The following is a 21,834-nucleotide window of genomic DNA, read 5'->3' as shown; positions in this document are numbered from 1 at the left end:
CTCGGCACCACCAACAAGGAAACCGACATACATACGCTCCAGCTCACTTGACCTGCTTACTCGTCGACGACAATGTGGCGGCTGTGTTGGGTATGCCCGTAGCCCTCGCGCAGATAAGGGCGACAGGCTCAATATGAACAGGGCTTGCAGAACTTGGCGGGCCCAAATGACGATAAAATGGCATTATATCAGATCTGGCTACTTTACGAGCGGCTGGGGAGGTGTTTAGCCACATTGGAAATGCAAACGAAAGACAAGACGATGACACGTGCGTGGGGACAAGGTCGTGTTCTTAATTGCTTTGTTCGGACAACGACAGACCAAACATGCCGGGTCGCCCGCCCGGTGTCGGCGATCTTTTCATCTTGCTGCCATTGTATGGCGATGTCTAGATGCGTAGAATGAAGGTCTCGGCGCTGCTGCCCCCCCTTCCCCCCGCGCAATGGAGCCCCGGTCCCTGAATAATGAGTATTTGGACGCCGAAGCTGGCTGGCGGCAGACAGCGGATGGCTGGTCGGGCACTAGGCCGGCCGCTCTATCCACAGCCGTATGTATGTCATCTACCGAGTGATAGGCAGAGTCTGGAGCTGAGCCAGGGGATGCGACGAGGCTCTGATGTATGTTTGGGGATGCAGGCGCATATCATTAGCACCGGCTGCGCGTGTCACGATGCTTTCGTGAGGGAGGGCGATATGCTCCTTCTTTCGAGTCAAGGCAATGAGAAAGTCAATGCCTGATCAAAGCAGCGGTGAGCTGTCTTAGTCATGTCGTCGACGGCCTTGAGACGATTCAAGCTGGACGCATATAATTTGCGTCGGTGTAGAGAAACGAGCGTTTAGGTCAGGACAAGGCAGCATTAGAGCAATCTCCATGTTCGCCCACCCACAGATCAGGGCTGATGGCTGACCGACATCTCCTAGTGGTGTCCATGTTACTAGCCATGCCGTTGGGTACCAGCCGTCGTCAGCTAATCACGAAGCTACCTTGACTTAGTTCGACACCGGGCCTTGGGCCAGGCAGCGTGAGAGTATTCTGGCTGCGACCTTCCGGGAGTTGAGGCACACGAGGTGGCTTGTATGGCATTCTGCGACGTACGCTTTCTTGTACAGCTTGGGGCGGGAAGCCAGACGGACGCTGCTTGCGACCCTAGTTACACAAGTCGTGGTGTATGGATGCCGTGGACCGTCCGCCTCCGCCTCCGCCTCCGTCTCCGTGTGCATCCCTCATTCCAAGACCACGAGCAAGACGGCAGACTGAGACCAAGACGAACTTACCTAACCTTACCTGTGTGCTAGTTTAGCGGAACTTTATGAGGATTTATGTTGTCTTAGCGTTTCTGCCCTGCCTTACCAGAACCAGGTCTCCGTCAGCAGTGGGACGGGCACGCGCAAGGAGGAAATGCCGCGAAACAAGTACGGTACGTGCAGCAGAGGATGTCGATGTCGTAGCACCGCGGACAACCGGCTTAGGTAAGATGAGGTAGACATGTAGCTTCGGCAGGTAGGTAAGGTAGGTAAGGTAGCTAGCTACCTGCCTTGCTGCGTACGTTGCGCGGTACGTACCCGGACAGCCTGAGGTCTAGTCCTTGCCTGCCTATCGGGACATTTACTCGGAAGGTGCTCTAGATTTGGGAGGGAGGAAGGAAGCAAAAAAGAAAAAGAAACGACGACAGAACAAGTGAGAAAATATCGATTTTCTAATCTCACACCGCGCCGCTCTTGAGGTACATCGCCCTACTGGGAACCTGTCCCCGGGGAAGACGATTCCGTCCCAGCAGCCAATGTTCAATCTTGCATGTCGGTTCCAAAGACCCAAAAGAGCTCCGCGTCCTCGCTATCGGTGCTGTTGTACAACAGAGTGTCTCTCCTTGTACACGCCTTCGAACCCGAATGGCCGCGATATTACTTCTTTTCCCTTTCGCTGGCCTTAGTTGCTCCCTTATGTACCGCCCCGTCGTCATGTCAGGCACCGATACCGTGTGGCTGATGCAGTTCAAGGCTTCGGGAGACAACAGACAAACGTCAAACGGCCCAATCCAGCCATATGTGGCTTGCGGACACCGAACCACCAGGAAGACGTCGTGGCCGCCGCCCTGTCCACATGGTGGGTGGTTCTGGGTTGATCATCATGGGTGATGGTGGTGCGGCAAAAGGGAACAGCAAGCTTCAAGGATGCGACGACCGCAAAAAAAGGGCTGCTGGAAAAGCCGCTAGCCAACACAGCACCCAGCAAGCATGTCCCAGGCTTGCATGGCGATCATGGTTCATGGCAACTTGATGCAGCCAGGTCTCTGCACAAGCTCGCAACCTGGATTGCCGCCACGGGAAAAACGTTACCGCCCCGGTCCTGGAACTCTTTTTGCTGGACAGACGCTGGACGCTGCAAGCTGCGCTGCGCTGCATATCTGACCGCCAGTTCATCATCAGACCAAGGGCCAAGCCGAAAAGCATCACAAAAAAAAAAAACAGAAAAAAAAAACAGACAGAGAAGAAGCAGGGCAGGCCAAGGACCGGACAACGCAGCGGAAGGGCGAGCGAGCAGGCCCCCTCCTCAAGACAACACAAGACAAGACAGACCGGCTTCGTGAGGGCTGTCCCTGGCTTGTGGCCAAGGTCATGGATGTTCCAAGGCTCGTCGAACTGGGACGTGTACAGAAAATTTCGATGAGAGCATGAAGGGCATTGATGAATGTTTCTCGAGCCAGCCCAGCCCTTTCAGCCCGTCCTGTGGACTGTCGACGGCTCTCGACGACTCGCTCGGCAGTGGCGCATTGTCAACGTGGTTTGTTGGCTGTCCGGCCTTGTCGAGACAAGCCTCATCTTACGCCGCCCATTGTCAACCGCACAGACGTCGGGGCTCACTGCAACTGTTCTTCCTTCTTGTTCTCCCGCTGCCGTTGCCGCTGCCATATGCAGAGCACAGCACTCAAGTGCACTGCCGGCGCTTTTTTCAGACTGCCCAGCTCAGCTCATCAAACCGAATCGCACCGTCGAGTGTCAGTGGCTCCAGGCGCTAACCCGCGGAAGAGGAGCCGCCCAAGACAACACAAGGACAGACATGCAGCCTGATTGCTTGATCGAGCAGGGCCCCGTCGTTAGGATCGGCATCGAACGGCATGCGCATTTGGGATTGGGATTGAGATGGGGATTGGTACCGCCTAGTTCAGCAAGCTGCCAAAACACGCACAGGCGCAGGTATCATCCGTACAGGCTCAGGCACTGGTAACGGCGGGACCATCCAAACCAAAGCGAAGCAAGCAGGAAGCACCCAAATGGCGGAGCAGCAGCTGCAACAACCACAACATCAACAGCGGTGGCATCAAGGCCTCAGCGCGCAGCTCACCTTCTCTTCAGGTTCGGTTCCTCAAGCTTGTCCCCCCGGCCACCAACAAGCATCGGAACCCTCGCGAGCCTACTGGCGTTCTTCCCCCTCGGCCGACTGGCCCATCCCTCTTGTTCGACAGCTCCCGCCGGTGTCCCAGTCTCCGGTTCGTTAGGTGTTTCTTAGCTCTCGCCTTCTTCGCTGCTCGACTATGCGCGCCGTCATACTTTCGCTTTTTGACTTCTACGACCGCGTGCCGGATTCAGGGCACCAACCAACCACGGGACCGCGAGTACGAAGCTACCCGTCGCCTCCGGAGAGTCATAAGAATCAACGTTGCGAGGTTTCCCCCCGCCAGCTGCCAGCCAGATCGTCAGCCGGGCGCGAGGAGGATCCCATCCACAAGACACAAGACAACCCACCAAGCTTGCCTACCAACCAACCAACCTAGTAGCCAAAGTCCACTCGACTCTTCACTGCATCAGCAACCGCAGGTTTCAAACAAAGACTCCACAGCACCTGTATGCGGTTTTGTGACACCTGCGTCTTTTCCCACCACATCCCGCCCACGCAGTCTCTCCTCTCTCCCACGCTACGCTTGTCTTGCCCTAAACACACTCTCGCCGCCAGTCGCTCGGCCCTGTCGGGTTCTAGGAAGATGGATGGGCCCTGCACCTTTGACGACCTCTCGTTTCCCCCCCCCCCCCCCCCCCCCCCCCCCCTCCTCCATCTGTCTCTGAACTTTTCCCGCCCACATTGATGAGATTTTCACCCGCCTCCATCTCGGAACTGATGCCCTGCGACCTGCGAGGAGCTGTGACCAAGCCTGCCCATCAGACACGGACACGAACATACCTTTATCCAGGCAAATCCCATTGTCTGCGTTTCTCGGATTCCGTCTTTCGGAGCTGTCATCCAGCCAGCCAGGCCCACCAGTGAATTTGGCTTGGGCTTCGCATTACACGCGTTGGCCATGGGCGGCGGACTGTCTATTCGACTACGGCGCAAATGCCACTTGCATGACTTTGTACTCATACTACCAGCAGCTAGAGTATTGGTTGCTCATGGGATTGCAGTGTCCAACAAATTAGGCAGTCTCTTTGGTATTTTCCTCTCATTGCATTTCTCTCAATCCCTCACCGTCCCCGTCTCCTATTCAAGACCCCTCTTAAGCTACAGCGTCCAGGGTGTCGACGTGCGGGAGAACATCAGCACCAGGCCTGCCGCTAGACAAGGCATTGGGCAGGGGGGTGTGTGTTGGAAAAGAAAGCATGGAAGCCACCTGGTGTCTGTGTGTGCGCAGCGGGAAGGGGGGGCGTGTGTCTTTCAAACATGTGCTCAACTAGCCCATCCATGTAGGTTCCCAAACTATGCCTGGGTGAGGTCAACTTCCTGAGCCTTATTCGACAACCTCCACCGCATCGCATTCTTCAATGAGGGCAGGGCAAAAGACGGGTTGGCCCAGGCAAGGCAAGGGACCGGCGGCACCAACAAGATCCCATCATCTACCAGCACTCACGCAGTACCTCCCTATATGCGACCTTGACATATATGCTCTGCCCTATTGCTACGTACACTCTTACTGGAGCTGGCACTGCGTCTGCCGGCTAGCTACCGTATTGTCTGCTACTGCTGCCGCTGCCGCTGCCGCTGCTGCTACTGACTGCTGCTGGTGTTTCTGCTCTTCTCACGCTGGGAACTGCTTTCCAAAACCTACCCAACCTTTGCCCTTGCCAAACACACAGCAGCAGACACCACACACACTTCTCCTTCTTCTTCTTCTTAAACCTCTTTTCACACAGCGCACACACGCACACACACATACCTACCATACACACCACACACGCACACACACACACGCTACGCTACCGCTCCTCGTCGTCTCTTTCCCTTCTCCACAGCCTCGGTGGCCCTCTCTCACACATACTCTCACGCGCTCCTGCTGGACTGCTTGCTGGGTTGCTGCCGCTGTGGTGCCGCCGCTGGGCTCGTCAACCTCATCCCGCCGTCTTCTTCTTTTTTTCTTTCCTCAACTCACGCCCTTCCACACGCCCCTCCCTTGCTCCCACTCAAGTCTCCTCTCGTTTCTTCTTCGATGACTTTCCTCTCGTCAGTTTAAGAGAAGTCTTTCTGGCCCTGGCTGTCACTTTGTTAATCAGACCCCGGTCTCCGTCCCCCACCTCTACCTCTCTACCTCCACTACCTCTTCAACCCATCACCGTCCCTCCAACTACTGCTTCCTTGGTCCATTTTAATTCTTTTCTCTTCCATTCACAATCTGCAGCACCGCAAGTTCCCGACGTAGACTGGCTTGTACCTTGTTTCGTTGGCCTCTACCGACTTTCCGTAGGAGAACGATGACTCTGGCAAAGCTTCGCTTTCTGATGAAGACTTCTAGCAGCCTAGTTTGACTGACGTATACTTACGCCGACGCCCTCCCGTCCTGCCCTGCCCTGCCCGCCTGCCCGCCTGCCTGCCTGCTTGCCTCATCACCAGGCAAGCTCATTTCCCCGATCATTGGTCACCAGCCTCTCGGACTGGCCCAATCATGTTGATGACTTCCTTCAAAAACACCGCCAGCTACGCACCCGTCTTGATCTGAGCTCAGGTCCTCCTTCCTTTTCAGATCTTTTTCCCCTTTTCACTCTCCACCAGGATACACGGGACGTTTCCCATCTCACGAGGCCAGAGCCGTCCATTGTCCTGATACAACACGCTCACGATACCTCCACTGCTCCTCTCGTCCGCAGCTACGGGCTCCTTTGTCACTAATACCCACTCGTCAACGACTCTCCGGTACATCTCCAACTCCATCCTGCTGCCTTCTCCAGCGAGTCGACCTTGCCCAGATCTCTGCCTGCGAAGCTGGGAGCACTTCCCAACGAGCCCACGAGTACTCGATACGCCCCTCAGAAAGGTCGGAACATCTCACCGACCATCGCCCCTCCAGCTCCATTTTTAAGAAAAATCCGGCCGCCTCCTGGGTGGCGTTCCGCAAACCGAAAAGCTGGCGCGCGTCTATCGCGCCCATGACACAAGGCCGTATCCCACTTACTTAGGCGGCAAAACCGTCACCGTGGATATCGCGTCTCTCCTGAAGGCCCCCGACTCAGATGAGTCCTCCGCTGCTCCTCAACACGCTCGATCTTCGTCAGTCCCCTCCACAACCGCAACCACGGCGGCCACGGCGCCTGTCAGCGGACTACCTCCGTATGTCCCGCCACCCGTAGCACCGGGCTTGGCTGCGAGCGGCAAGCGCGCCATGCCGCCGCACGTCGCGGAGTCTCCGGCAAAGAAGCAGAGCAAGTGGTCGCCGGAGGAGGATGCGCTAATCATCGAGCTTCGGGGGAGCGGGATGAAGTGGGAGGACATTTCGAAACGCCTGCCGGGACGGAGTGCCATCAGCTGTAGACTTCATTACCAGAACTACCTTGAGAGACGAAGCGAATGGGACGAGGAGCGCAAGAACAAGCTCGCACGGTTGTACGAGAGGTACGAATCGCCCCGTTGAGATCGTGGAAGAAATGCGGTCTTCCATCACCTGACAACGCGGAGAGCTGAACTAACCTGGTGTCCAGATTCAAACCGGAGATGTGGGCGAAAGTTGCAGAGGAGATGGCAGTTCCTTGGCGTGCTGCGGAAGCTATGCACTGGCAGCTGGGCGAAGCGGACATGGCCCGGCGTGCTGGCGTGGTGCCTTTCTCCCTCACAGCGGTCAACGTCGATCAACCAGGCGGCAGCCACCGACACTCGCCCTCTCGCGGCCACATGCACTCGCAATCCCAGGGCAGTTTACCTCGGGACATTGGCGGACCTTCCCCACGATACAGCCGACCGCCTCCCGGCATATCACCGATCCCCGGCGGCCGAGTCATTGCTGCCAGGCGTGAGAGCATTCCTGGACGGCCACCTATGGGTCCGGATCCGAACGAGGGCGTACAACTGGCGGGCATTGGACCGCCGGGCGGCCCCGGCCTGGCTCCGATCCAAGGCCTGCCGCCGGGCCGAGGTGCAGGGATGCTTCCGGGAGTAGCCGAACTGACAACCGGCGTGAGCCCGTACAGCACCCCAGCGTACGCGATGGGCGGCATGCCTACAGCTAGCCCCGTACCCAGCGCGAGGGCCAGTCCAGGCCCGCTGCTGCCAGCCCTCCACTACCCTCCTCACGAGCCTGCCGGCTCCAAGAGAAGAGCGAGCCCAGGTACCGAGATGGGCGCACGAGAGACGAGCCGACGACGGCACTTGGATCCTCGTCAGGAGGAGATGGAAAGGCGACGTATGGCATGACAGTAGGGCAAGCAAAGGTGGCGAGGCGAACTTGGAGTTGGGAAAAAAAAACCTGTTTTATTTCAAGGGGTAGAGGGGTTCGGCATGGCCATCGTGTGCGGCACCCCCTTTTCCTCTTTTTCATGGTAGCATGGGGAACTTCCGGGGTTTGTGTTGATTTTTTCTCTCATCTGCTCGTGGTGTTGTGAGAGGCACGAGAAATGGGAAGCACTGGCATGTTGCATCGGGATCGGAGCAAAAATCTTGTCTTCATCTTCTTTACTTCTTCTCATACACAACAACATCGTTACCATCACGCACACGCGGCGGGCTTGACAAGCTTTCCCCAATTCCACGTCAGTCAGTCAAAATTCTCGGTAATCGGGCCCCGCCTTCGCTCCAAGCGAGGAGGAATTTCGTGTGTCCTTCACCACTATCTACCTTCCCCTACCCCGCCTCTTTTCTTCTACTTCATGTCATTTAACTTTTATTTCTCCTTTTTCTCATGTTCGAAACACACATGTTCTGAGCCGGCGACGTGGTATGCGAAGAGAAAACAAACCTTTTTTTTTATTTGCCGTTGGGTTTCCACGGTACCCGGCAGGTGGGGTGGGCGGGGGCGGAGTGAGGAACGGGTCAAGGGGGAGATGGAACGGAACCAAGGGAGTTTATCGTCATTGGTATTTTTGTGTCACAAGGAAACATGGGTGAATAGCTCGGTGGGTTTGGTGTTGTCGGGTTGGGGGTGTGTGTGTGTATGTGTGGCCGCGTGGGTGAAACTTCGTCTGTATGTATTGTCTCCTTGGGTATCGGGGAGAGGAGGGGGAGGAGAAACGAAAGATGTCACTTGATATGAAGAGATGGGATATGGTCATGATAGAATTGCAGGTCCCTAGATCACTTGTTTTCCCTTGCCTCTTTGTCACCAGTCCTATCATTTCCAATGTGACGCCCTCCCTTTTGTTTTTGCTGCTTCATTTTGGTTGAACTATGAGTCCCGGCAGAATATGGCCCACCAGTTGTCTCTTTCGTAGCCGCTCTCGAGAACTCTGCCGCCCACAGCCACGACGTCTTCTTCCAGCTCGCCCTCGCGGTAGAGGTGGTAATAGCGCTGGTAGGTCGTGTCCTTGGGCTTCTTATCCTCCTCGGTGGCGGCCTCGGTGTCAGTGGTCTTGCTGCCCTTGGTGACCCACGAAACGAGCTGGTCCTGGTCCGCGCCGGCGTCCCATCCTCGCCGGCTGTTCCCCTGCTCGAGGGCCCAGACCATGACGAGAACTTTGCCCCCTCCTTGTTGGCCTTGGCCGCCCGGCCGGACGGAGGACAGCAACGCGGCGACGGCGGCACAGCGGCGCTCGCGGGTTGACATGTGGTGGATGACGGCGATGGAGATGGCAAAGTCAAAGGCGGAGGGGCGGTAGGGGAGGGCCAGCGAGTCGGCGACTAGCACCTGGTTTTTGGGGGTTGCTACTAGCGGAGGAGGAGCAGCAGTCTCGACGGGAGCCGCAGCAGCGGCAGCGGTAGTGGTGGACTTTTTGCTCCCGCCCTTCTTCTTCGCCCCTTTGGGCGCGTTCTCATTGTAGAACGGGGGCTGGTAGTCCCGTGCGAGGGAGACGAGGTTCGCGCTCCGGTCTGAGGCGATGATGTAGAGGGATGGGTTGACGCCGATGTACTTGCCGTTGCCGCAGCCGGCGTCGAGGCCGACGGAGCCCGGGGCGAGGGACAGAAGGAAGGAAGAGACGAGGGGCCAGGGCTTGTAGCGGGTGGATGAGAAGTGCGGGGCGATGGCCTCGTAGACGGTGTGGACGTGGCGGGACTCGTAGGACTCAGCGTCTTCCTGCTGACCGTCGGTCTGAGTTTGGGCTGTTGGCGTTGATGACGGGGCTGCGGCGGCGGCGGAGGAGTCGCCGAGAGCAGAAGGGGGCTCCGGCGAATGGGGATCGGCGGCGGGCACGGCCGTGCCGGCGCCGGGTTGGGGGCCGGATGACGCTCCCATGTGGGCGGCTAGCTAATCTCTGGGCTGAGAGCTGTTGCAGCAAGGTATGCTACAGCTGATTTCCCTTTTCAGGAGGTTCGAGCTTCACAGGGCAGTGTTTGCGGCGAGAGCGAAAACAAAGCTCTCTCCCCTTGTCTAGGTAGCCGGTGTAGTGTGGCAAGGAAGTGTTGTAGTCACACACCCACGCCGAGGCAAGTTTCCGTCCTGGGTGGGACAGAAGCAGAGGAGGTGAGGTGGTGCAATCTCAGCCAGGGCCCTGGTCTGCGGTCCCGTTAAGGTTGGTATGCGTTAATATAGCGCCCGTTGTCTGGGCGTGTGTTCTATTCGTCCGGGCGGCTGCGCGCAGGCTTTTGGTGCCAATATAATTAATGCAAGGGAGCAGGTTTCGAAGACAAAAATGGACGCAGAAAAATGGGTGGACTGCGGAGGGTTCGTGCGCCGCGGACTGCAGGACTTGGAAGATGGTTTTCCTTCGCCGGGTGTGGTTGCAGAAGGGACGTGGGATGGAACCAAGAGACGATGAGGCGACTGGGAGCCAGAGGAGAAAAGGAACCAGTCTGAGCGTGCGTCTGTGGCGTCTGTCTGCCTTCCTGCACTGCACCACCCCGCCAGTTTGCGCTGGCTGCTGACACTGGAGGACACTAACGTAGGTAAGGTCAGGTATCCGTAGGTAGGGAAAGACAGGAAGAAAGAAAAAAAAAACGTGTAGGCGTTGTGTGCGGTGGGTCCTCGACGCAGAATGGGCAATGCGGCACGGATAGGTACGGTGCGGCACACCTCAGAACTAGCGCTACGAACGGCGCGCCTCGAACGGGGGTTGCGTTCCGGGATTAGGGCCCTTTAATCCCCGGCTCGGGGTACGCCGAGTATTGCTCCGGGGTCGTACTTGATCACGAACCTACCGCCTAAACAATGCCCGTTGTGTGCCCGTGTTTGAACGGCAACGGCTTCCAATGACGGCATTCCTCCCTCGTTCGTTCGTGCATTGATGAAGAAGCGGCATTTGAGGGGCTGAGAGAACCGCCGGCATTCGACCCATGGATCGTGTGTTTGCTTGTCGTCTTATTTTCACCCTGGTCCTCCTGCATACTCTTCAGCCGCTTTGGCGATTGATTGAGAAAAAAAAAGGGGGTGAGAGGGGTGTGTGGTGCGGCGTGTGAGCAACCCAGATCGAGACACGAAAGCTTTCAAAAGGAGACGTCCAGGAAAGAGTAGACGTTGCATTGCTCGACCGGGGCTCGAAACGAAATTTGGAATTCCGATCACTCGGTATGAACGGATGGAGAACCACCCTGGATGGTTTCTTGCGTGATTGCCACCAGGGATCTTGGTAGCCCTCCTTGGGGTTCCTGCGAACGCCCCCCGAACGGCAAGGTTGCTGACCGGAGTCCATTCCGGGAAATACACACCTCTTCCCCCCTGATGCATCGGGACACAGAATAGGAGAAAGAGAGCAAGGCGGGCAAGTGGTAACCAGGGGATCAGTGTGTGATTCCGATGTTTGCTTCGATCGGTGAACGATGGGTCTCCGCATCCCTGGGTTAATTAAGTCTCTATTCGTAACGCTTCACTTACACCAGGAAAAGGGACGTCACTTTAATCGCTGCATCGCGCCGTTTCCTTTCTCGTCGGACCATGTCGTCACATGCAGCCGGAACCACTGTCGAAGAGACCAAGGGCGCCGCCGAGTCCTTGGGACCTGCTTAATCTCCGATCAGCACCAGAATTGTGCTGCCAGGCGAGATTATGTCTGCGCTGTACCGCTGGCCGAGTCACACAGTTGTCTCCGAGGCCACGTGTGGTAATTGCATGAGTGTGTAGGGTGAGGTGAGGCTCGCAGAGTGTTAGCTGTAGCAGATCCAGAGTTGCACGGAGCGCCTCATTTGGGACGAATGGTTCCTTCCAAGTTCCCACACCTTGCCTGGCCGGGCGCTGACGTTATTTTGGAAGGAAGCCTGCCTCATCAGGGTTCTTCGGGAAGGAGGGATGCATAGCGGCAGGGGGTGGGTGTGAGAGTAGAATCAAACTGACGAACCGGTTCCTGCTTGCTTGCCAGGTTTCTACGGCGAGTACGTACACGACTTTGGGGTCACGAAGGAAGACGGAGTAGGCCAATTGCTTATTTCATCTATTAGAAAGATTCTTGGACGGCTGCCTCCGTCCCGTTCCGAGATGGCGGATCTGGGCGCCGGTCCCGGATCCGCGGAGGCGGCCGCCGACTCCGAACCTTGTGTACCTCATCTGCCGTCTTGCATCTACTTACACATTTTCGCTCCACTCTGCTACACTTTGACTGGCTCAGGCGTTTCCGAGGTTCAGCGGGCTCTTGGGGTCAAACTTGTCGGTGGTGATGAGTTCGGGGTACTTGATGCCGCCCTGCTTGATGGCGCTGTCCATCGTCTCCATGATGACGAGACTCTCCGAAAGCGGCAGCGTTGAGCTCTCGAGTTTGCCGTCGCGCAAGCAGCGCGCGCACTCGTCGGCCTCCCAGAACATACCGTGGCCCCAGTTGTTGCGGCCCGGGTCCGTGGGGATGGGGCAGTCGACGGCCTCGACCGTGCCGTCCTTCTTGATGAACTTGTACGACAGCGGCCTGAAGGCGGGGTGGGCGACCTGGATTTCACCCTCGGAGCCCTGGACGCGGATGGCGGGTGCAGACTTGCCAGCGCCATCTGGGTCGGTTGCCACGCGCATCGAGGTCGTCGCGATACCGGTCATCTGGTGCTTGGGGAAGTTGAGGATCATGCTGGTGGACTCGTCGGCGCCGGTGACGGGGTACTTCTGCACGGCCGCGAGAACCTGGGGGGACTCCTTCTCACCCTCCTGCAGGTGGTACAGGGTCTGGAAGATCCACGTCAAAGAGTAGATGCCCAGATCCAGCAGAGCGCCGCCAGCCAGCTCTGGGTTGACCATGCGATGGGAGTCAGGGAAAGACAGCTTGTTGGGGTCCTCGGTGTTGTTGTTGAAGGACAGGTCGGCGGTGGCGCGGTAGACCTTGCCGATGGCGCCGGTAGCGATGAGCTCGCGGATCTTGATGCTGAGGGGGAAGTAACGGGTCCAGACGGCCTCCATGAAGAAGAGCTTCTTGGCGCGAGCGGTCTCGACGAGGCGGCGGGTTTGGTCGGCGGTGACGGTCAGGGCCTTCTCGCAGAGCACATTCTTGCCGGCATCGAGGGCCAGCATGGCGTTCTGGAAGTGGTGGCTGTGCGGAGTCGCGACGTAGATGATATCGACGTTGGGGTCCGCGACAAGTTCGGCGTACGAGCCGTAGGTGGCAGCGTCCGAGGGGCCGTCAACCTTCTTGATGAAGTCGCGGGCCTTTTGGGCGTCGCGGGAGGAGGAGACGGCGACGATCTTGTGGGCGACATCGGTCACATCGCGGGCGGCAGGGTTGGTCAAGAGATCCTTGCAGAAGGCTGGAGTGATCAGTCGTCAATGGCCAATGTTTGTTTGCCTGTGGTAAAGGAGGGCTTACTCTCGGCGATCCAGCCGGTGGCCATGATGCCCCATTTGACAGTGTGCGGCGCCATTGTGAAGTCGATACGGGTGCTGACAGTGCTTGGGAGCTGAATCAGACTGGGGGTACAACTAGAATCGAAGGAAGTCGAGTAGCACTCTATATAGAGAGAGGAAACGACAGCTGACTGAGGAACACGGGACGGTAAAAAGGTGCGAATCGGCGAGGGTGTCTTTTCCTTTTTCAATTGCACGTCGATACGCGCCCCTCCACACCACCAGGCGCAGTAGTCCTCGGAGGGAGCTGCTGCGGGGTACGAGAGCGGGAAAACATGGGTACCTTCTTGAACACGAAACTACCTGCCTCTGGAAATATCTAGGTACTAGAACATGGCAGCAAGCGACGATGCTCAAGTCCAGCGGGCGGAGTTTCCGCCAGTCCCGCCCAAGCACCGGCTAAATTGCTCGGCGGGTGATGCTTAGAAATTGGACCTGTGCAAACCCCGAGTCTCGAAACATCATGGATGACGCCCTATATACGCGCCTTGGGTGACGAGGATTCCCACTATGAGACGTTAGAAATGTACAGGTTCAACTCCTAGACTTTCCCCTTTGGGCCAGCTAGGAGTTTACTGAGCGAGAGCTCTCAGAGAGCTTGGGGGTTTCGCACGGGGGAAAGTCGGGACTTACCCCGCGGCGGGGTCTTCCATCTTTTATCGGCCACTGATAAGACGTCATAAACGAGCTCCGGCGGGGTATTAATCCCGCGCGTTGGCGGGAATGGGCGTGCCGAAACTAACACCGCGGAGTGTCGGCCGTTTGCATGAGGCTATTCCTGCGATATCGAACTTCTAGAAGCCCGGCTGCTACATATCTCAACGACAGTCTTGCATTTTTTGGAAGGCAAGGGTTTCATGCCTTGCGAACCGACCGTGACCCACGCCGCTTGAGCCCCATTGCTTGATTGCATCTCCTCAAGCAAGCCAACCACTCACCAAGGTGTAACAACACGGCGTAATCTCCCTTTCCCCAGTCAATTTGCCAAGCAACAGCTGTCGTTCTTCACCGCCTGACTCACCGGCGTTATTGACTACCATGGCATCAAACACCGTCGCTCCGATTCCCCGCTTAATCTACGGCACGGCCTGGAAGAAGGCCCAGACGGCCCCTCTCGTGGTCTCCGCCCTCTCGGCCGGCTTCCGCGGCCTCGACACGGCGGCGTCCCACCACTACTACGAAGAGGGCGTCGGCGCCGGCCTGCGCACCTGGCTTACGCAGAACCCAAAGACCATCCCCCGTTCATCCCTCTACCTCCAGACCAAGTTCTCTCCGGCCCCGTCCGAGCTTCCCATCCCGGACCAGGTCCACGAGCAAGTCGCCACCTCATTCAAGCGCCTGTCTGTTTCCAAGTCTCTTTTCAAGGAGACGGTAGCCGAGTCGGCAGACGCAGCCAAAGAGCCCGCCACGGCGGAGGACGAATTCTACCTAGACTGCGTGCTGCTACACTCGCCATTCCGAGAACATGAGGACACCCTCCTCGCCTGGCGTGCCCTGGAGTCCTACGTGCCCCATCGCATCCGCACCATCGGCATATCCAACGTCGACCTGGAAGAGCTGCAGGCCCTCTGTCAAGATGCCGCCGTCAAGCCCGTCGTCGTCCAGAATCGCCTGAACCCAAAGGAGGCCTACAACACCCCCGTGCGCGTCTTTTGCCGCGAGCGCGGTATCAATTTTCAGTCTTTCTGGACCTTGACGGCGAATCCAGGTATTGTCAAGAGTGAACTGGTGGGGGGGATTGCTGCAGCGGTGGGGGTGAGCAACGAGGTCGCCATGTACGGACTCGTGCTAGGCTTAGGAGGCGTAAGTGTTCTGGACGGCACAACGAACGAATCTCGGATGAAGGGTGACTTGGAGGGCGTGGAGAAGGTGACGGCTTGGGCTGCCGGCGAGGGATCAGCACTTTGGGAGCAAAGCTTGGAAGCCTTCAAGCTTATTCTTAGAGAGACCAAGTGAATGAAGAAGAATGGCAGAGAGAAGAAGAATGACAGAGAGAATCATACGCAAAGACTATCCGGTAATAGTGTATTCATAGGGAGAGCAAGGTACCTCTCCCGCATTCATGACGAAACGCCCAAGAATGCATTCTGCCACGGGGTATTTCGTAATTCGCAGAAACGCGCCAGAGCTGCCAGCCAGCCCTCATGCAAAATACATCCTCCTTCCTCGACGTCATCCCGGCGTCCCACTATGAAGTTGGCGCCCTCGTAAAGTATACTCGCAGTGGTATCTTGAAACTTGAAAGAAAGCTTTAATCAATGACGGCCAGATTATCCCTCGACTTTTCCCTTCTATCCTGCCTGGTCGCCATTATAACAAACGTGGCTCATCAATTGTCATTAATCGTCGTCGTTGTATTCTCGACTGTCGACCAGAATCACAACCGTCAAAGTTGCTGCATACGCCTCTCGAATGGCGCAAGCCATACTGTTCAAAGGTCAGCTTTCCCTCGTTCAAACAAAGAATATGGGACGGCAAGTAGAACTAACCAAGTCTTGCGAAGATCAGCAACGATGGCGCTGAGGCCCCAGTGGGAACACCAAGCTCTGGCCAATACCTCGTTATCCCTTACCCCGAATGCTTCCACAACCAAGACTTGCTCCTCATCAATCTGTTCCTGGCTTGAAGCTGTATGAGGGCCCGGATTAGAACTGGTCCGGGAGCTGCGCGCACTTTGAGACTGTCCGTATAACCCACCCCAGTCTTTGATGCTCATGATGTCGTCCGCCCGTACAGTTTGGTAGACGTAGTCGAAAAACAATGGGTGCGGCCCGTCTGAACAAGGCCATGCCGAAATGAAGGACACGTCGTAGGTAAGACGCATTGGCCACGAAACCCCATCAACAGCGAATTGGATCGTGGCATCATACACCTTCGGCGCAGGCGGTGGTTCCTGGAATCGGTCTGGGATAGCTTTGAAGCTGAGGAGCTCAATGCGCACCGTGTCGACAATGTCGTCGGCATCCGGCCCCACAAGTTTGTACTCCTTGACGGGGAACACCTCAGCCGGAGGGCCAAGAGGGTCGGATCGCTCGCTCATGGACTGGACATCTTCAGGCGTCATTCGTTGACGGGGTCGGCGCGACCGCACTCTCGCGATCTGAGAACGGCCGAGGTCTGCCGTTGGTCGAGCGGGCCCAACCCAGCCAGCCAAAGACCTGCAAGTGGGAGCAAGGACCTTGCCAACAATGGATGAAGCAGTCCAGTACGTGTAACTGTTCCTGTACTGAAATCCACAGTGAGGATGGAGATGTGTGAGGAGGGCAAGCGAATCGGTAGCCTTGTCAGGATCGATGTCGATCAGGGTATTCATAATCAGAAACGGGAATGTTGGCTGGTCGAAGGTTAGCTCAAGCGCGATGACGTGGGAAATGGGAGACTTACACCTGGCAGCACAAGCCCGCTGAAGAAGGCCAATGCATCAGAGCTGATGATGTCGAGACTCGCCTCGATGTCCCGCTGCTTCATGCTGTCCAGGGTTTGGCCAAGGTTTGGCCACTTCATCATCTGAGCGAATCGTCGAAGCATCTTGATCTGCCGCTTCTTCAATCTGAAGCGGAGGCTTACTGCGACATCGTGAGCGTATGCCGTCAAAGTGCTGCGCTCATTGACTTACTCTGATCGACCGTCTTCCCATAGCTCTCGACCCTAACGTGCTCCCGCCAACGTCTCGCAAGTGCGAGATTCCATTGAATGGTAGGTGGAAGTTGCAGTACCAACTTGTCTTTTGCCGAGTCAGCATGAAGACTCGAGTTGATGCGGAGGTCAAGCTCCATGCTGAGCAGGAGTTGCTGGCAGAACTTGAGGTACTGAGCCTGGCTGGAGTGACTTGGGTCGAAGATAAACCGCGTGACGACTTGGTTTTTGGGGTTTGTAAAGTCAATCCAATCCGGCCGTGTTAAAACCATGATCAGATCAGTAATCTGCTTGTCAAGCGTCTTGTGCGGACTCAGCAGCTTGTCGGGATCGCGAAGAAAGCGGCGGTATAGACTTCTGTACATGAACTCTTCGTCGTCATCCTCAAGGCCGGACTCGAGCTCTTTCAGACGCCTGAATATGTGGCCCAAGTCGACCTCCCGAGGCGTCACCCCGGAATCTCTCAAGGCAATCCTCGGTGGCAGTATGCTCGACATGGCAGCCCATTGGTTAAGGGTAATGGTGCCAGGGCGTTGACCGTGAAAGAAGGCATAACTGGGTTGTTCCAATGTCTCCCAAGGGTAATCGGCGAGACCAGGACCCTGCATACGGAGAGTCATGAGTTGGGTCATGGAGTCGTGTAAGTTGACCACATCGGATTCCTCGGTTGGGTCTCCGTTGGAAGACGTCGTAAAGAGAGCGTAGTAATGATCTGAAGCGTGAGGAACAGGGCGCTTGTGTCCCTTGTGAGCAGGCACACCTCGCGATACGAGGGCGACAGCATCACCGAGAGTGAGCTCTTCATTACTTGACATGCCGGACGGTGGCCATTCAGTCAGTGGTCCCTGTTCAAAAGTATTGCCGTTTGGATGGGCGCGGCCTTTGCCCTTGGCTCGCGCCGGATCAGGTCTCTTTGGCCTGCGACGAGAGCTGGGCTGCGGTGGATGGCCGTTTGGAGACTCGACAGTTCTAGTGCCGCCGGACATGTCGGGTAACGACCGACGCCTCCGTGGAATGACATCTCCATCACTCGCCCTGCGCGATTCGGGGTTATCCTGTGATAAAGTCAGCCCAACAAACGCGGGAGTGAAGCGCGCGATGAACGCGACGGTTGCGAGCGCACCAGTGCTCCCTTCCTCGCGAGGCTCCTGTTCCTGAAGATGCTACCCCAGAAACTTTTCTTCTCGGGTCGGCTTTCTCGATCCCTCCCCTCCTTGACGTCGGCCATGTCTCATTGATGAATTAGGATTGAGGAACCCGATAAGGAGGCCTAGGTAAAGATTGCGATGCGAAAGAAGAACAAAATTTGGGAATGCGATGAGGTCCGGGCGAGGGCGAGCGTAAATGAATTCGTCAGTCGCGTGGCTGCGCAACAAGTGTGTCACGGGGAATGCGCCTGTCGCAGACAGAGCAAGCCGCCCGGCATCAGCTCGTGTCTGACAGAAATGGATGTCGGGACGGTCGATAAGGATATGGGGGCTCAAGGCAGCGATTGACGCATTTTTTGGGATTCCGAGGCGGTGGTTGTTTATTAGTGACGGTGAGGATGGATCAATCAAGCCCAGCCGTTGTCGTCGGAGGGATGAGAAACGGGTGTCTGTGTGTGAACGTCCGTGAGTTGTCCGAAAATCAGAGATGCATCTCAAAGTCGAGAATGACAAGGGAAGGTCAGGTAGAGTTGGGGTAAGGGCCGTGGGACGGGCTGGAGTAATCGTAGCCGTAACCGTAACCGTTGACTGCTGCAGAACAGAAATGCAGTGGCCCGTACGCAACAGAGTGCTCAGTAAGGTCGTAAGGTTGAGTTGAGAAATATGAACCAGTGATGGCGCTCACCTCAATCCAAGGTGGTCGTTCACGTGTCGCAACGGCATGAGATGACGGAGTGAGCTCGGGCGGCGGGCGGCGGGTCTCTTGGGCGGGTGTTTGGGTTTGGGCGAATGCGGGACGTGGACAGGCGTCGTTGAGGTAGTTGTGGTAGTGGTGGTGGTGATGATAGTGGTGGGTGGACAGGTAAGGCAGGCACGGCACGGTATTCGTACGGAAGAGGAAGGGACTGAACGGGGCCAGTTTAGAACCCGAATGCTGCACCGCCCATTGAACGTTTCCAGGCTCTTATTAGTGCACCTAGGTTCTTGCTGCAATGGCACTTAGTCTGTCCTGCCCGTCCTGTCAAATTTTCTCAGCAGGGCTGCAGTAGCAGTAGCAGTTGCAATCGCCAGGTGCAGTTGCGGTTCCACGTCGCGTTGCTGCTGCAGCAGGTCTCGCTGTTCTTCGTTTTTTAGTCGTCGGTCCCTTGCTTCATAGTTCGTTCTACGCCTTCCATCGCCGCCAACACGGCCTGCCTTCCTTGTCTTTGCCCGGTGCTGGTGGGCTGGCCAGACCGGCAGGTGCCACTAATGCTGTGGGTGCTGCCTGCCTCACTTTCATTCAAGCAGGGCGGTGCCTTCCGCGGTTGGTTTCCCACATCGAATCGCCTCAGCTAAGGAAAGGTGGCTTGAACAGCTGCAGTTATCCTTTTACAGCAGCATTCAGCACCAAGTATGGCGAGGGGGATCAGCATCGGGTGGCTGTGGCCAAAAGCATGCTGCTGCGCCTGCAGGCGGAAGGCCCGTTGTGATAGGACGCGGCGCCGCAACGACCGAAACCAAAAGAATGGGAGAGCCTGCATCTTCGGCCGTCCAGGAAGGAATACCCCAGTCTCCCTTACCGGCATGCAAGAAATCCAAACCTGCCACGTCGTATGTCATCCCGCGCTCTCCACGTTCTCTGACTCGCATACCACCAACTTGAGGGCCTGGCTTCTACCCGAGCTTCTTCGTCTCTCATTTTTTGGCCTTCATTTCTTATTTCTGCCCCATGGCCTGGATGACATGACACCCGGCTCACTCCCGATATTGGGACCCTAACCCTGGCTTTGGCCAACGTTCCCGCCAACAACAAACCGCCCTGCCCGGTCTCTTGTCACCCTCGTCCATGCACGTCACTAATCGAATCCACCGTCCGATGACACTCTGGGAGTTCGACGCCCGATAAACCACTGTTCGATCGAGATCGAGCCCCCGTCTTGCTGAACCACCGCCTAGCCAATCAGTCTTCCTCCTCAGTCTTCGGAGCCGGTTCCAGCATTCTACCTACCTCCTCCCAAGACCTGCGCAGGCCGCTCAGGTACAGCCATCACGGACGAAACAACGGCCCAGAGTCAACCTCCATGTCGCCATACCCGCTATCCGTCCAAACTCACTCGGATGCCCGCCACCGGACTACAACTCTCTCGCTCCCAGAAACCAACATCCGACACTTCCGACTCCCGCCCCGTCCGCATAGCCCAAGCCGCCCTACGTCCATTGCCTCAGACTATCAGGAACGGCTTTTACGTCATGGAAAACCGCAATCTTCTGCCCCTCGCCATCTCCAAATATTAACTCCGCGGCTAATATACGCGTCTGGCTTTGACGTGTTCTTGCGACCTAACGATGTGACTCCCCTCAGTGGACCAGTGGCCTGACCGGTTCCTCGATCTGATGGATGTTCCTGGTGTAACTCTGGATCTGGTGTTTCAACCTGTCGCTCAGGTGGTGTGACAGCCAGGTTCAGGGTCCATGGTATTTTGGATGCTGATCTTCTAAAGCCCATATCGGTGGTCTGGTATACCTCCAATGCTCAACCGCGAGTTGGCGTCGCTTAATAGCTCTGCACACTACTGCGGTATATTTGGACGGTCCCTTTGATGTCCCCGATAGAGTACGTCGCCCAAGGCCATTGTTCAATGTAGAGAACCGAAGAATATGGGCATCATCGAAGTTGGCATTTACTGCCGGAGATAATCTTGAAAGTCCCCAGAACAGCCCCGAAATACGCGGCTGGCTTACACGCTAATTAACCTGGGTTGAACATCAGCGCAACTCTCTGTGCGCACTGGACCCTCTAGGATGCTCGTTTTGCAACGCAGTCTAGATAACCGGTGGGCAGGCACTTGGACCCTGAGCTTTACCTTACTGACGATAATAGCAATCCTCGCATGTGCTGCGTCCGTTCCCCTCAGCTCACGAGGTTTGCCCGGAGGTCTCTTTTCCCCTCTGCCATGACCCAAGCTTGCCCGGAGCTTGTTCCGGTGGGGATCCACAGCTCAGCGACATGCCGCCAAGTTCATGCCCTCAGATATAATACCAAGCATGCAGTTCATGCCTTGAACTGAGCTATATAACAAGCGCCCTCTTATACCCAAGGTGTAGCGGTCGCGAACATCACTTCTAGAGCAGAAAGTCACTAGACCTACGGAACTCAACGTAGCCGTGGGTGCGTTCGGCGAAGTGCGGCCGGATCGTATCTATGAGATACTGGGTACGTTATGGAATAGACGAGGCTCGACCTCCCCAAAGCGAACCTGCTATCCCACCGTCTGCTCGGACTCGCATGGCAGATGCCTCTCATCCGGTCTACGCCGCCTCGCTGGATAGTCTCTAACGTGGTTTCGGTGAGAGCCTTGCCTCTGCAAACTTACGCCCAAAGCTGGACCGCGTTGCTTTTGATACCTCGAGGCACAGGAAAGCGTAGACTGTACTCAGGCATGCCATTCGGTGCTCCGGTTGCACCCCCCGACACGACCACCAAACCAACGATATCTACCAAGCGCGGTAGGAAGCGTTCAGATGAAGCTTACATGATATCTTTCGGTGGCTGAATCACACGCGGCTGGTAAGCTTTGAGTCTAAATATGCCTCCTCCTTCTGTGTTTGTGTGTGTGTGTGTGTGTGTGTAGTCTACCATCCGTATTTTGGAGCTTTCAATTTTTGATGGTGTCCATGGCGGAACATGTTTTGTCATAGGGTGGTTTGGCTGAGAAGCATGTCATGATGGAGAACGGGAGTGGGCTAGTTGATCTTTTGGTCGGTGAGCTGTCCGAAAAACAGTACAAGCTATTGAAATTACTAGCGAAAGCCCTTGGATCACCCCGTTCTGGGTTTGCAGCTGCGCTAGGCTTCTGAGAGGCACAGCGGCAAGTTCTCTATTCTATGACCATAGTATCGAACCTTGAGATACAAACGCGACAGGACAAGTCACGGAAAAAAAAGAGCAAGTCGGTCTCGCGAAGTCCCCACAACAGG

General features: G+C 56.5%; 5 protein-coding genes across 5 annotated transcripts; 2 read left to right on the top strand and 3 right to left on the bottom strand.

Annotated features, from left to right (window-relative positions):
* Positions 1-6,583: 6,583 nt before the first annotated feature.
* Positions 6,584-7,608, top strand: mybl1 (Myb-related protein A; the record flags this gene model as incomplete). The annotated part of the gene is made up of 2 exons (XM_032019444.1): positions 6,584-6,813; positions 6,900-7,608. 2 exons carry the CDS (start codon positions 6,584-6,586, stop codon positions 7,606-7,608), a joined length of 939 nt encoding a protein of 312 aa, XP_031883359.1.
* A 967-nt stretch (positions 7,609-8,575) lies between these two features.
* Positions 8,576-9,580, bottom strand: trm9 (tRNA (carboxymethyluridine(34)-5-O)-methyltransferase; the record flags this gene model as incomplete). Its single annotated transcript, XM_032019445.1, has 1 exon — positions 8,576-9,580. One exon carries the CDS (start codon positions 9,578-9,580, stop codon positions 8,576-8,578), a length of 1,005 nt encoding a protein of 334 aa, XP_031883358.1.
* Positions 9,581-11,878: 2,298 nt separating this feature from the next.
* CGGC5_v008877 (D-xylose 1-dehydrogenase) lies at positions 11,879-13,110 on the bottom strand (the record flags this gene model as incomplete). Its single annotated transcript, XM_032019448.1, has 2 exons — positions 11,879-12,996; positions 13,056-13,110. 2 exons carry the CDS (start codon positions 13,108-13,110, stop codon positions 11,879-11,881), a joined length of 1,173 nt encoding a protein of 390 aa, XP_031883357.1.
* Positions 13,111-14,131: 1,021 nt separating this feature from the next.
* CGGC5_v008876 (9,11-endoperoxide prostaglandin H2 reductase) lies at positions 14,132-15,049 on the top strand (the record flags this gene model as incomplete). Its single annotated transcript, XM_032019449.1, has 1 exon — positions 14,132-15,049. The coding sequence occupies one exon, from the start codon at positions 14,132-14,134 to the stop codon at positions 15,047-15,049; it is 918 nt and encodes a 305-aa protein (XP_031883347.1).
* A 383-nt stretch (positions 15,050-15,432) lies between these two features.
* On the bottom strand, positions 15,433-17,957 carry CGGC5_v008875 (uncharacterized protein; the record flags this gene model as incomplete). Its single annotated transcript, XM_032019450.1, has 6 exons — positions 15,433-15,520; positions 15,583-15,721; positions 15,791-16,427; positions 16,478-16,659; positions 16,710-17,784; positions 17,853-17,957. 6 exons carry the CDS (start codon positions 17,955-17,957, stop codon positions 15,433-15,435), a joined length of 2,226 nt encoding a protein of 741 aa, XP_031883346.1.
* Between the last annotated feature and the right edge of the window lie 3,877 nt (positions 17,958-21,834).

This window comes from Colletotrichum fructicola (assembly GCF_000319635.2).
Source record: "Colletotrichum fructicola Nara gc5 chromosome Unknown KSG_Nara_v1_contig05, whole genome shotgun sequence".
NCBI lineage: Eukaryota > Fungi > Ascomycota > Sordariomycetes > Glomerellales > Glomerellaceae > Colletotrichum > Colletotrichum fructicola.
The sequence above is the reverse complement of the archived record's forward strand: the minus strand, read 5'-3'. Positions and strand labels throughout refer to the sequence as shown.